The sequence below is a fragment of the Bos indicus genome, chromosome 13, assembly GCF_029378745.1.
Source record: "Bos indicus isolate NIAB-ARS_2022 breed Sahiwal x Tharparkar chromosome 13, NIAB-ARS_B.indTharparkar_mat_pri_1.0, whole genome shotgun sequence".
Taxonomy (NCBI): Eukaryota; Metazoa; Chordata; class Mammalia; order Artiodactyla; family Bovidae; genus Bos; species Bos indicus.
Genome location: NC_091772.1, coordinates 17,643,568 through 17,655,822, shown reverse-complemented (window position 1 = coordinate 17,655,822; position 12,255 = coordinate 17,643,568). Strand labels below are relative to the sequence as shown.

Here is a 12,255-nt window from a genome sequence, read left to right as displayed (position 1 = left end):
GAGGCACATGGGATCTTAGCTCCCCAACCAGGGATCAAACCCTCTGCATTGGAAGGCATGGTTTTAACCAGTGGACTGTCACGGCAGTCCTTCACAGGGACTTTTAAAAGGTATTTTTAAAATACCACAGTGTTTCTGAACAAACATCTGCAGGTTCCATTACATAGGTTGTTAGAATTTTGAAAAGTAAATGATCTGGCAACCGCACTGTTTTTCTAGTTGTGTTTTGTGGATAATTGGCTTCCCTGGTGTCAGACGGTAAAGAATCTGCCGACAATGCAGGAGACCCAGGTTCAATCCCCGAGTCAGGAAGATCCCTTGGACAAGGAAATGGCAAGCCACTCCAGGATTCTTGCCTGGAGAATTCCATGGACAGAGGAGCCTGGTGGGCTATATCCATGGAGTTGTAAAGAGTCGGACACGACTCAGTGACTAACACTTTCACTTTTCACTTGTGGATAATGTGCAAAATATGGAAATAATGGGGGAAAATTATGCATCTCAAAACAGCTCAAAGCTGAAATGTTACCCAGCTTCACAATGATGTTTTTTATTATCATTACTGATCTAATTCTCATATTATACTGTTTATCTGCTTTATATTTAAGTTGTTTTCTGTGCTGCTTTAAATCATACTTTAGGATGTGATCCTGTGTTTTTCCAGCACATCTCACGGCCTCTGTACATTTTTATCCTGTGTTTCTTGCAACTAAAAAGAAAGAAAAAAAAAAAAGGAAGAAAAACAACTGTTTTAATTACTAATGACCTAGTGAATCTGCCAATGTCAGTTTCTGTCTCTTTCATCTGCATATTGTTTACAGCTGCTTTCCTGCCATACAGCGGAGTTGAGTTGTTACAATAGATACCTTACAGTCCAAAAAGTGAAAATATTTACTGTCTGCCCTTTGTACATTACTGACCTCCCCTTTAGCACTCAAACACAAAATCATTCATGCTTTAAATTAGATTTTCTCAAATAAATACACAAATTTATAAACTGGCCAAATGGGGAAAGACAGAAAATTACCTGACGATAAACATATATATATATATTTATTTATTCTAAGCTCCACATCAGCCATCACTTTAAACATCCACATTTGTGAATGACCACAGCTCTTCCAGCGATTCTGAGAGCTAGCACTACTGTTGGTGAGAACCAGATGCTTCAGGGACTAGTGTGAGAGGCAGTAGGTACATGGGAGCCAGAATCCGTGGGCCTGTGTTCCAATTCCATCAGTTCTGAGCTGTGAGTCCTGGGGCAAATTACTTAACCTTACTGTATCTCAGTTTCTCCATCCATAAAATGGGGATAATGGTAGCATCAACCTCAGTGGGATGCTGGGAAGATTCATTTGGGGACTATACATAATGTCAGAGAAGGCAATGGCATCCCACTCCAGTACTCTTGCCTGGAAAATCCCATGGACGGAGGAACCTGGTAGGCTCCAGTCCATGGGGTTGCTAAGAGTCAGGCACAACTGAGCGACTTCACTTTCACTTTTCACTTTCATGCATTGGAGAAGGAAATGGCAACCCACTCCAGTATTCTTGCCTGGAGAATCCCAGGGACAGAGGAGCCTAGCGGGCTGCTGTCTATGGGGTCGCACAGAGTCGGACAGGACTGAAGCGACTTAGCAGCAGCAGCATACATAATGTATTTAGAAGAGGACGTGGCAGATACTAAGAGCTCTTTGTAATTGGCGTTATTACGGTCGCTGTATTTTATCTGCAAAACAATCTGATACTTCAGGCAGACGGCATGCCAACGGAAATGGTCTTCTACACAATCACAGTGAACTCACTCTCCATACCATTGCCAGGGGCAGTAAGGGGGAGCATGAGGCCCAGAACACACACATTCAGACTTCAAAAATGTTCACTGACTCCACTAACAAACTAGTACTCTAGTACTTTTCTCCACTTACAGTAATTTGCAACTTCCTTCCTCTCTGTACTACTCAGTGGACAATGACCACCGGTTAATATGCAAATAGCACCTCCTGGATGGAGTGGTACAGAACATTACACGACCGACAGAGGAAGGATGAAGTCACTGCCATGGAAATATAACTCTACTGCTAAATCAAAGTTCTGAGTCAATTCATTCTCACAACTGTTAATGTCTAGCCAGTACTCCGGTGAGAAAATTAAGGTTACGAGGTACAGATATCAGCGAAGCTATTCCCAGAACTTTACAGTTGGTGAAAGGCTAGAAATCTGTAAATCCCACTTCTGCCTACATAATGAAGGAAGGCAAATTTACACTTTTCTCCCAGAGTCAGGGAGAAAGATGAGCATTTAATTGAACAATTCTCCTCTATTAGACTAAGCGCTTTCAATTTTACATTGAGTTGCTTAAAATACATTTTAATAAAAGTTTTACTATACAAACATCTTCAAGAAAAAATAACTGGCATGGGATGAAGTACTTAATTGTGTCCTAACAGTTGTTAAACTAAACTGTTTTCCATTTATGCAAGACAAGTGCTGTGCATATCCATAAATATTCCCTGTTAGAACAAGGTATACCTAGATAAGATTCTCCCTCATGAAAAAAATGACAACAATGCAAAATTAAGGGCTAAATTGTTCTTCACATACTACATAACAGGGCTGAAGAGAAAAGGCTCAATGAGAGCTGGACAGTCAGGAAAGCTCCATGGAGGAGGAGAGACTGGGCGCCAGGTCTGAATAAATGGACTACCCAAGAGGAAAAGAAACTGTGAAGGCAGACAGGACAGTCTGAGCAAAGGCCAAGAAAAGGTGAAATCAGCCAGTTAACTCAGGATAAAATCCAACCACAGGAAAATAAAAACATGTCCATCCAGAAATGTATAAACCAATGTTCACAGCAGCATTATTAATAGTTGCAAAGTGGAAACAACCCAAATCTCCATCAACTTATGAATGGATAAATATAGCCACATACTGTTTATTGTTTGACAGTCAACAGAAATGGAAGAACTGATCCGTGCTATACCATGGATGAACCGCAAAAACATGAGGTCAAATGAGAAAAGCTAATCCCAAAGGAGCATACTGCATGATTCCATTTATGTAAAACACCCAGAAGAGGCATGTCTCCAGAGACGGATATTAGACTGGGGGTTGCCTGGGGCTGAGGGAGATGGGGGGGACCTTGGGAGGTAGCTAAGGGATGCAGGGTTTGTTTGGGGGGCTGATGGAAATGCTCTAAAATTGACTGTGGTCACAGGTGACACCTCTCTAGACTAAGAGATACTGATCTACACACTTGGAATGGGTGAATTATATGATACATGAATTATATCTCAATAGCTTTTTAAAACTCCAAAGGCACTATCTAGATAATGTCTTAATTCTCTATATTCGATGTATGTGTTATACTCCATCTGAGTGCCTCCATGCTTTTACAATGTATCTTAAATTAAAAGAAAAGAAGGCAGTGCCTAACTTCAACTGGTTTGTATAATACACTTTCTGCACAAGTTATTCTGAAATGCATGAAATAAATATATACAGAACTCCACAGCCATTCACAAAAGTGAAGATGAGAAATGATAATTTTCTGGAACATTCCATTAAACACTATCCTCTGATTTTATCTGGCTTGCCTCATCATGGTAATACAGGGATCAAGAAATAAAATATTGTTCAATAGAAAAAAAAAGTCTCTCAACCTGTGTGAAGAATGATGCACAATTCTCCATTTTCCTAAGGGTATATAATATACGAAATATATATATATATATATATATATATATAAAATGCAAATGGCAGAATGAAAGTCAGAGTTTAAGAAACGAGTGCACTTAAAGATTAATAAAATTACAGTAAATTACTAGTAATGAAAATAAAAAAGAAAGCTGTCCATGAAAATGAGCGTCCTAAAACACTTTATCCTATGTATTAACTGTTGACACATTCAATTTCACACATACCTGACTTGTGAGTTGATGTAAGTTGCTCTTTAAATCCTGTGCCTCAACTTGTAACTTGGCACAGTGATATGACATGACGTCCAGGGATTCCGCCAACTCAGACTGCTTGTTGAAGGTGTCAGTCAGTTCTTGTTGAAGGTGTCTCACAACTGCCTAATAAGATGCTTTGTTACTGAGTTTATCAAATCACTTTACTATTACACTATGTTAGTAACAGATGACTCCAACACATGTACTTTGAAAACTATCACCATGGACAGCAACTCACCTTCTTTTCTCCTCCCTGAATGTGGTTACAGACCCAGAAGGGCTCCCCACCAGCCTTCCTGATATTAAGTTCCTCAGACGAAGGAGGCAGCCCCACTGTCCACACCCTGCCCCTCCCGATAAATCTGCAGAGCTTCACCACCTCACGTCCAGAACGAAACAGGTGTGTAGGTGGGACAAGCAGTGGAAAATTCCACACTGTGGAAACATTTTTCCTCTTTCTTTATTAGAGGCTTCGATTAACATCAGAGATCTTCACATATTCAATCCAGTGCTCAGATCTTTCCAATAGATTCCTTCCTCAGAAGGAAAATGAGGCCATTCCCTTGCTGCTTATCTCTTTTATATCTAGTCGTGTGTCTGTGTTAATCCCCAACTCCTAATTTATCCCTCCTCCCCACCTTTACCCTTGGCTAACCATAATATTCTGCAGGCATCTACTTGGGAAAGGATCTGAAAAAGAATGGATATATGTACACCTATACCTGAATCAACTTGCTGTACATCTGAAGCTAATGCAAAATTGTAAATCAACTATATTCCAATATAAAAGAATAATGAAATTTAAAAAATGAGGTTGCTCCCATGCCTTCAAGGAGCCTCGATAACCTGGCCTCCACCTGCCTCCAGACCACAGCCCCTACCACCCTCTCCCTGACTCACTCCATTCCTGCTGCTCACGAATCCTGCCCCTCCATTTTTATTGGGCAAACTGGTATTCAAATGACAGTAATTGATCCTTAAAATGAGAATTAGGAGCAAATTGTTTGTAAAAATGTTCTAAGTAAATAGCATAAATAGCAGTGGGAAGTTTAAATCAAGAAGAGCTTGGTTAAAGCTCACCACTTGAGTCCCAAATTATGATTTAATGACAAGTGTATTTAAATGACTTGTCAATGAATTCTCAATTTAATGACAACTCTTTAAAGAGTTGAGAGGCATAAGAATAAATGATTCAAGCCTGAAATGTTTTCCAAGTTAATTCAAATTTACATGAATAAAACTAAAATTATACCAACAAATATGACAGAAAGGTATGACAAGCTACTGAAGCCAAAGTAGGATATATAAGTAATAGCATCTGGGAAACCTGGAATTGACTGTCAGGGTAATCCATGTAACTGAAGCTTAATTTCAAAATATTCAGTTTAGGTTTGAGCGTTTCTTTTATCTGCTTCATCATGATACTGACATGTGGTTACATAGAGATTAAAATTATTATCTGAATAGTAAATTACTAATACCCGTCTATATTAAAAATTTAGAATTTAATCTCTTAAACATTTCATAAGCGACACGATGTCTCTACTCAAAGTGAAGCATCTCTCGGGTCTAATTTTTATTTGCTGGATACAAGGTGTGCTTTTAGTCTGTTTTAGAGACCATAGATTCACAGCCCGTGTATTTTTTATATTCAGCTAGATTCAACATTTAGCCAGAATTAAGAATCACTTTGGATTTTCTTTCAGGAAATCTGAGAATTATTTCTCCTTCTGGATACTTACTTCTCTTTCTGCTTTCTCATTTTCATACTGACACATTCTCTCTTCTACATGCTTCCATTTGTTGATTAACTCCTTGTTTCGTTCCTCCAGCATCAGACCTTGTTCCTCATGTTCAGCCTGAAGTTTTCTCAAAGTCTGCTGAAACTGGTCTTGGATGCTAATAACTATCTTCTCATTACTGTCGGCTCTGTTTTGTGCATCATCCAGTTGCTGTCAGAGCAACATGTTTTCACTCTGGAGTTGAGATAATCTTTCCTCTAAGGATTCCTGCTTTCCAAGGTATTCATTCACTTTGCCTTGTTCATTGAACATGTGTTCAATAATCTGCTTTTGACACTGTGCTTCGTGTAAGTCTCTCTGGACACGTTCTAACATCAAAGTCTTTTCTCTGAGATCATCTGTCGTCTGATGCAGCTTGATTTTTAGCTGATTGAATTTATTTTTCACTTTAGAAAGTTGCTGGGAAAGCATCTCATTGTCACTTTTCAGGTTAGCCATATCGGACTTCATTTGGTCCTGCAAGCGTAACCTCTTATCTTTTGCTTTCTGGGAGGCAAGTTCCAGGTCTCTCTGTGATGTCTGACCTTGATCATGATCATGTGTGGCAGGAGCCAGTCTAGAACGGTAGGATTCCACTTCTGTTTCCAGTCTTTGTTTGCTTTGTTTTGCATTTTCCAGCTCAGGGTTTAGCATTGTATTTTCAGCTATCGGAATGTTAAGCTGGCCAGTATGCTGGAATATGGGCTTTGTCAACGTTTCCTTATTCAATTTTATTGCCTCTTGAGGATAATCATTCTCTCCTTTTACAATTTCAATACCCTCAAAACATTTCTTTTCTTTTTCCTGGTTCTGATTGTTCACTGTGTCTATTTCTAGTCTTGCCGTGGCAATTTCATCCTGCATGTGGTTTTTGCGCAACAGACCTTTTGCTTTTCTCCCACTATCAGAAACCTAAGTGAGACAAAGGAGACTTTTAGTTAGTACTCAATAAAATGACATTTCATCATTTCCTCTGAAATGCAAGACTAACCTGTATGTTTATACAGTGAAAAGACTGCACCAAGTGGATCTCCAAATGGGAAAAATGAGGTTCGATACAAACCTCAGACCTTATACAAGCAGAAATTCCCAAAGGTTCAAAAATTTAATTGAAGACAATGAATCCATAAAAGGTAAAAGAAAGCCCATGGGACTTTTCAAGAAGCTCAGAACTGGAAAGGCTTTTCTCTGAATTACAACAAACACAGAAAGCTTAAAAGATTTATAGATCTGACTACACTTAAAAATCGTATCTGATGTGGTATATTTATATAATGGAAGAGTACGAAGCCATAAAAAGAATGAAATAATGCTACTTGCAGCAACAAAGATGGACCTAGACATGCCCACACTCAGTGAAGTAAGTCAGACAAAGACCAGTCGTGTTGCTTATGTGTGGGATCTAAAGGAACTTATGACATAACAGAAAGAGACCCACGGACATAGGAAACAAACTTACTCACCATACAGGAAAGTGGGTAGGGGAAGGGATAAATTAGGAGGTTGGGTTTAACATATACCATTTTATATATAGACAAGTGTATATAAAATAACCAGTAAGGATCTACTGTACAACATAAGGAAGTCCATTTAATATTCTACAAGCAGAATCTGAAAAGGAATATGTGTGTGTGTGTGTGTGTGTGTGTGTGTGTGTGTATGTGTGTTAGTCCGTCATGTCCAACTCTTTGCGACCCCATGGACTGTAGCCCACCAGGTTCCTCTGTCCATGTGATTCTCCTGGCAAGAATACTGGAGTGGGTTGCCATTTCCTCCTCCAGGGGATCTTCCCGACCCAAGGATCAAACCCAGGTCTCTTGCATTGCACGTGGATTCTTTACTGTCTGAGCCAGCAGGGAAGCCCCATTTATATAATATACAAACACATATACATATATGTCTGAATCACTGTGCTGTATACCTGAAACTAACGCAATATTGTAAATCAATTATAATTCCATAACAACACCACTCACTACCTTTAAAACCACTGCATCTGATACCTCCTATACAGCTACTTCAAGTAAGAGCCTTAGCTCTGTATATATTTAAATAGATGAAATTTCATACAAAAATTATTTTCTTAAGAATATGCTACCTTTCTAACATTTTAATAGGCAATTGTAAGGCTTATACCTATTGACAGCTATACTAAGCACTTCTACAAACATCAATTAACTCATTAGCTATAATGATTCTGGAAAGGAAGACGTTAAAATTATATAAGTAAGCTGCAGGCTTTTCATCAGGTCTTCTGACTCTGTTAGTCCTCTTACATCAAACCACAGTTACTTCTCTAGTACAAACATATCAATACAAAATAATCCTCCTATTTCATTCATGGTATATACACTAATGATAAATAAGGTAAAATTTAGAGAGCTCTTCTTAGAGAATCATGAGATTCTTTGCAATAACTTTCATTCTCTCTTCATACTGTTTAAAACACTAAGATGGGGGAAATACAATGACAAACAATGATCACTAAATGTACACTATGGCACATCTATCACAGTTTTCAAAAGTTCCTTGTACTGACACAGGACACTACACAGAGCAGAGGGTCATTTTCTCACAAGTACAAGAATGACTTCCAAAGTGTGGTCTCTGAACTGCCTGTAGTTTCCTCCTTACCTTTAGTGGAAGTGATAAACTAACCTAAATCATCTATCAAGGAGGGGAAATCACGACCAAATGCCAGAATAGCTACTGTTAGTAGCAAGAGGTTTTTTTACTTTTTTTCCTTGGTGGGAGGGGGACTTTTATAAGTTTATTCTAAAGAAACAACTTTTTAAAGTGTACAAAAGTATTTTTACAACTGATGTCTCAGTTTTTATTAATTGAAAAACTGTAAATGATATGAAAAGGCCGTTGATAGGGTACTAGTGAAAAAAATGACAGTGGAGCCAAGAACAGACTCTGATTTAGACACTGAAGGTGATGATGTGCATGGAGTGACCGACACGCTCGCTCCAGAGCACAGAGACTTTTGGTCGGGTAATGCAGTCGTTGGTGGAGCACACACGGTCCTGGCCTAAACCACAATCAGGGTCCCGGTTCTGCAAGACAGTCGCAACAATTTTGAGATCAATTCCTATGGAAAATATTAAAGGCCTCTCCTTGGATGAGGCCATGGTGTGTCCCTACCTGACTGCTGTAGACCAATGGATTTGAATTACAAATACTACTTTCCCGAGCTCTTCCTGAGAGCTTTTCGTTGTGGGAGATCTGCTGCTAGGACCTCGGGGATGGGACCCGGTCCGTGTTTGAGAGGGACATTGGGTGGGGGAGTGAATTCCTCTGCTCTGAGATGCCACTTGGGAGCTCTGCAGAATGAAGGACAATCAACTTCAAGAGTGTTTGGTTTCTACCAACTGCTGGAAAAAATCCACAGGGAGCATTCCTGCATCTCTTGAGGATGCCAGTTAAACACACCTTCCTTGAGGACTCTACTGTGAGGGAGAACCCAGCTGGGAAAGTGGAGCCAGCTCTGAGCTGTTCATGGGGCAGGTGGCCTGGAGGGCTGACGGGCACAGAGGGAGGGGGTCCACGACCCTCAGCCACCTGCCAGATGGCAACAGGGAATTTTTAGAGTAAAGCATGTCGCCATCCTCAGAAGCAGTTTCAGATGATTGAGTTAGGTTATCAAGGTCGTTCACGTAATTAATTTGTTCTTTGACCTACACATAAAAAATACTGGTTCACAAAGTCCTCAAAATATGTATAAAATATACCAAGTGTACAAAGGTGATAAATATCTTCATCAAAGCAAAAGCAGAGGCTTCTTAAAAGAACAGGTTTTTATCAACAGGATAACTTTATCAACAGAGTTTCTAAATTATGTTTTCAAAGTAAATGTCTCCAGCAAAGGAAGATTTTCTATTTTGCCACTATTCCTTTTACAAAGTATTTTTTAGAGGATAATATATATATATTTTTACTATACCTTCTTCTTTTCATATGCTGTTTTCCTTGCAGGCCTAAAAAAAACAAATGATTCTTTTCAGGCTAAAATTTAATAACTTGAAAATATAAACAATACCTAAATGTTTGTTTTTTATATAACATCTTTGCATTCATAAGTAATTTCTATAAAAGGATGAAACAACAAAAAAGAGTAGCATTAAAGGACAAATAAAATACACCTGTAATATTAATAAAACATTAAATTTAGATCAAAGGAAAAGGAAAAACCTAACACTACTTGCGTTATGTGATAGAAGCAGTATACCAGGGTTTTTTGCAGTTGTCATTTTTAATAAGAACTAACTTTTATGGCAATAAAACCTATTTCGGAAGTATTCCCTAAGTCCTTATAAGAAAGAAACCCATTTTTTATCACCATGATATTAGCTTTTTGAGGGCTTATTATGCAATGGCTATGCATTATTACAAGCATTTGACACGTCTTAAAGGCGTTTTAATCCTCGCGATCATTCTGGGAGACAGGTAATATATTAGATCCTTTAGTTAGGAAGAAATGGAGCAAAGAAAGGCTGAAGAACTTGCCCAGGACCACACAGCAGTTCACCAACAGCCTAGAATTCAAACCCAGGAAATCTGGCCTGAACACTGCTGTTCCAAAATATGCTGAGAAATTGATATTGAAAAGTCTTTTTAAGTAATATGATACCAAATGAATCTATAGAATTATTTCATGTCTAGCTATAACTACAAATGATAATTCTGAATCTTAAAACATATTTCTAACAAAACAAAAAGACTGTAGATGTAGGCAATATTGGAAATCTACTTCAATAAAGATTTGTTTTTTGTAAAGAAATTCATCAATACACATTCATTCAACCATTCTGCTGTTTCTTTATGCATCTGACATACACTTATTGAGCACATAATATGTGTTAATGAAACTTTTAGTACAGGAAGCATGGTTTTGTCATTTAGATCTTTATCATCCAAAGTAATAAACTGTAAAAGATTGTTAATTGTTTCTATTGAAAATAAACAAAATCCTCCCCTTTTCCCTGGAAGCTATAAACAACTATGAAGTTAATATGATGTGATGTTTCAGAGCACCTTACAAAATCATAGCTACCCACGATGATACTATCAACTAGAATCATCAAGGAATGATTAAATCCTATTCAGTATAACCTAAGTATTTGTAAATCATGATTATATAATTTTTTAAAAATCTATGTATTATAGAATTAAGTAATCATCTACGTATTCATTTACATAAGAAAATTATGCTTCAGAGCCAATGAACAAGGCCTTACCAAAATCTACATATGAACAGAAGTACATATGTACATAATAATAATGTATAATAATAATAATGTACAATTAACTCATTGTAATAGTTTAAAGATAATGTCATACAATCAATAAGCTTTCTAATTTGGAAATGCAAATAAGATTAAACTCAGGAAACACTTCCTCCTCTGGCTCATTTCCAAGAGCATACACACTCTACAAGCTCCCCTCTTAACATAAAACAAGAAACTCTTTTGAACTCCACATTCCTCTTCAGTTACCATCCAGGTCTCCATTGCCTGTCCCAGTAAGTATTCCCTACGGAGCTGTTTATGTGTATTCACTACAGTCCAGCTTCCAAGTGGACTATTTACTGAAATGACTTCTGGCCAAAGCCACGAATCCTCTCCTTAACCTTTCTGCAGTGTTCATCCAGTAGAGTTGAGGATTCTCTTCTCTTGGCCTGTATACTATATTATGCTGCTCTATTTCCAGAAGAAGTATTCAGTGCTAATATTTCTTCCCCTAGAAATAAAGAATTTGTCCATGTTACCTGCCATCATCTTGATCCACTTCCCTTAAAATGCTGTCATCATTCACATGCAGCAGGCCACCAGTCAGTGAATCGGTCTTTTCAAATATTGGTGCAATCACACGTTCTTCCGGTGTCCATTTGTCATCATTCTTTTTCTTTACTCCCTTTCTGTGCACACCAGGATCGCTACTTTAAAAAGTCCAAAAAAAGCCAATGTTTTCAAATAATTCGACTAATAAAGAATAAAAAACCAATTCTTGTAAAATTCCAACTCTTACCCATATTAAGTCATATGAAGTACCAACCATATGCAAGAAAACAAATTCTTCCTTCAAACAGAGATATATAATTATGGTACAATATGATATGTAAGAGTTGGCATATGAAAGTGATAAGTGAAATAAGGAAGGATTTGCAGAAGAAGTGAAGACAGAAGGTCAAAAGGAAGAGAAAAGCGAGAAATCATTCTACTGGGAGATTAGAATGTGAGTACACAGATCAGGCACACGGCATCTAGGTTGTTTCCTAGGAACCTGGAAGGAAAAGTACAAAATACATGGAAGAAAGTAGAGAGATGCTCTGGAAAGACACTGGGAAGAACCTCAAGGGTTACACTGAAAACCTGGAGTCCACTGCCTAAACACCACGACTCTTAGACATGGGAGTCATAATTAGATTTACACTATATTTTTTTGTTTTGCTTTTAAATACAGTAATGTTTAATTTAGGAATTTCCCTGGTACTCCAGTGCTTAGGAATCTGCCTGCTG

The 12,255-nt window shown here is 38.1% G+C and overlaps 2 protein-coding genes across 5 annotated transcripts in view; one reads left to right on the top strand and one right to left on the bottom strand.

The window, feature by feature from the left end:
• The window catches only part of LOC109567901 (ankyrin repeat domain-containing protein 26-like), a 117,979-nt gene that overhangs the window by 10,765 nt on the left and 94,959 nt on the right, over nucleotides 1–12,255 (bottom strand). Inside the window, exons 17-21 of the mRNA XM_070802004.1 lie at nucleotides 11,505–11,675; nucleotides 9,686–9,714; nucleotides 9,170–9,300; nucleotides 5,696–6,646; nucleotides 3,924–4,076 (exon numbers count right to left, since the gene is read on the bottom strand). Of these exons, the coding sequence (XP_070658105.1) occupies nucleotides 5,909–6,646; nucleotides 9,170–9,300; nucleotides 9,686–9,714; nucleotides 11,505–11,675 (1,069 nt within the window). The 3' untranslated portion in view covers nucleotides 3,924–4,076; nucleotides 5,696–5,908. The remainder of the gene's footprint in view (nucleotides 1–3,923; nucleotides 4,077–5,695; nucleotides 6,647–9,169; nucleotides 9,301–9,685; nucleotides 9,715–11,504; nucleotides 11,676–12,255) is intronic.
• LOC109568002 (uncharacterized) overlaps nucleotides 1–12,255 on the top strand; it is a 62,312-nt gene that overhangs the window by 27,837 nt on the left and 22,220 nt on the right. The gene's annotated exons all lie outside the window — the stretch shown is intronic.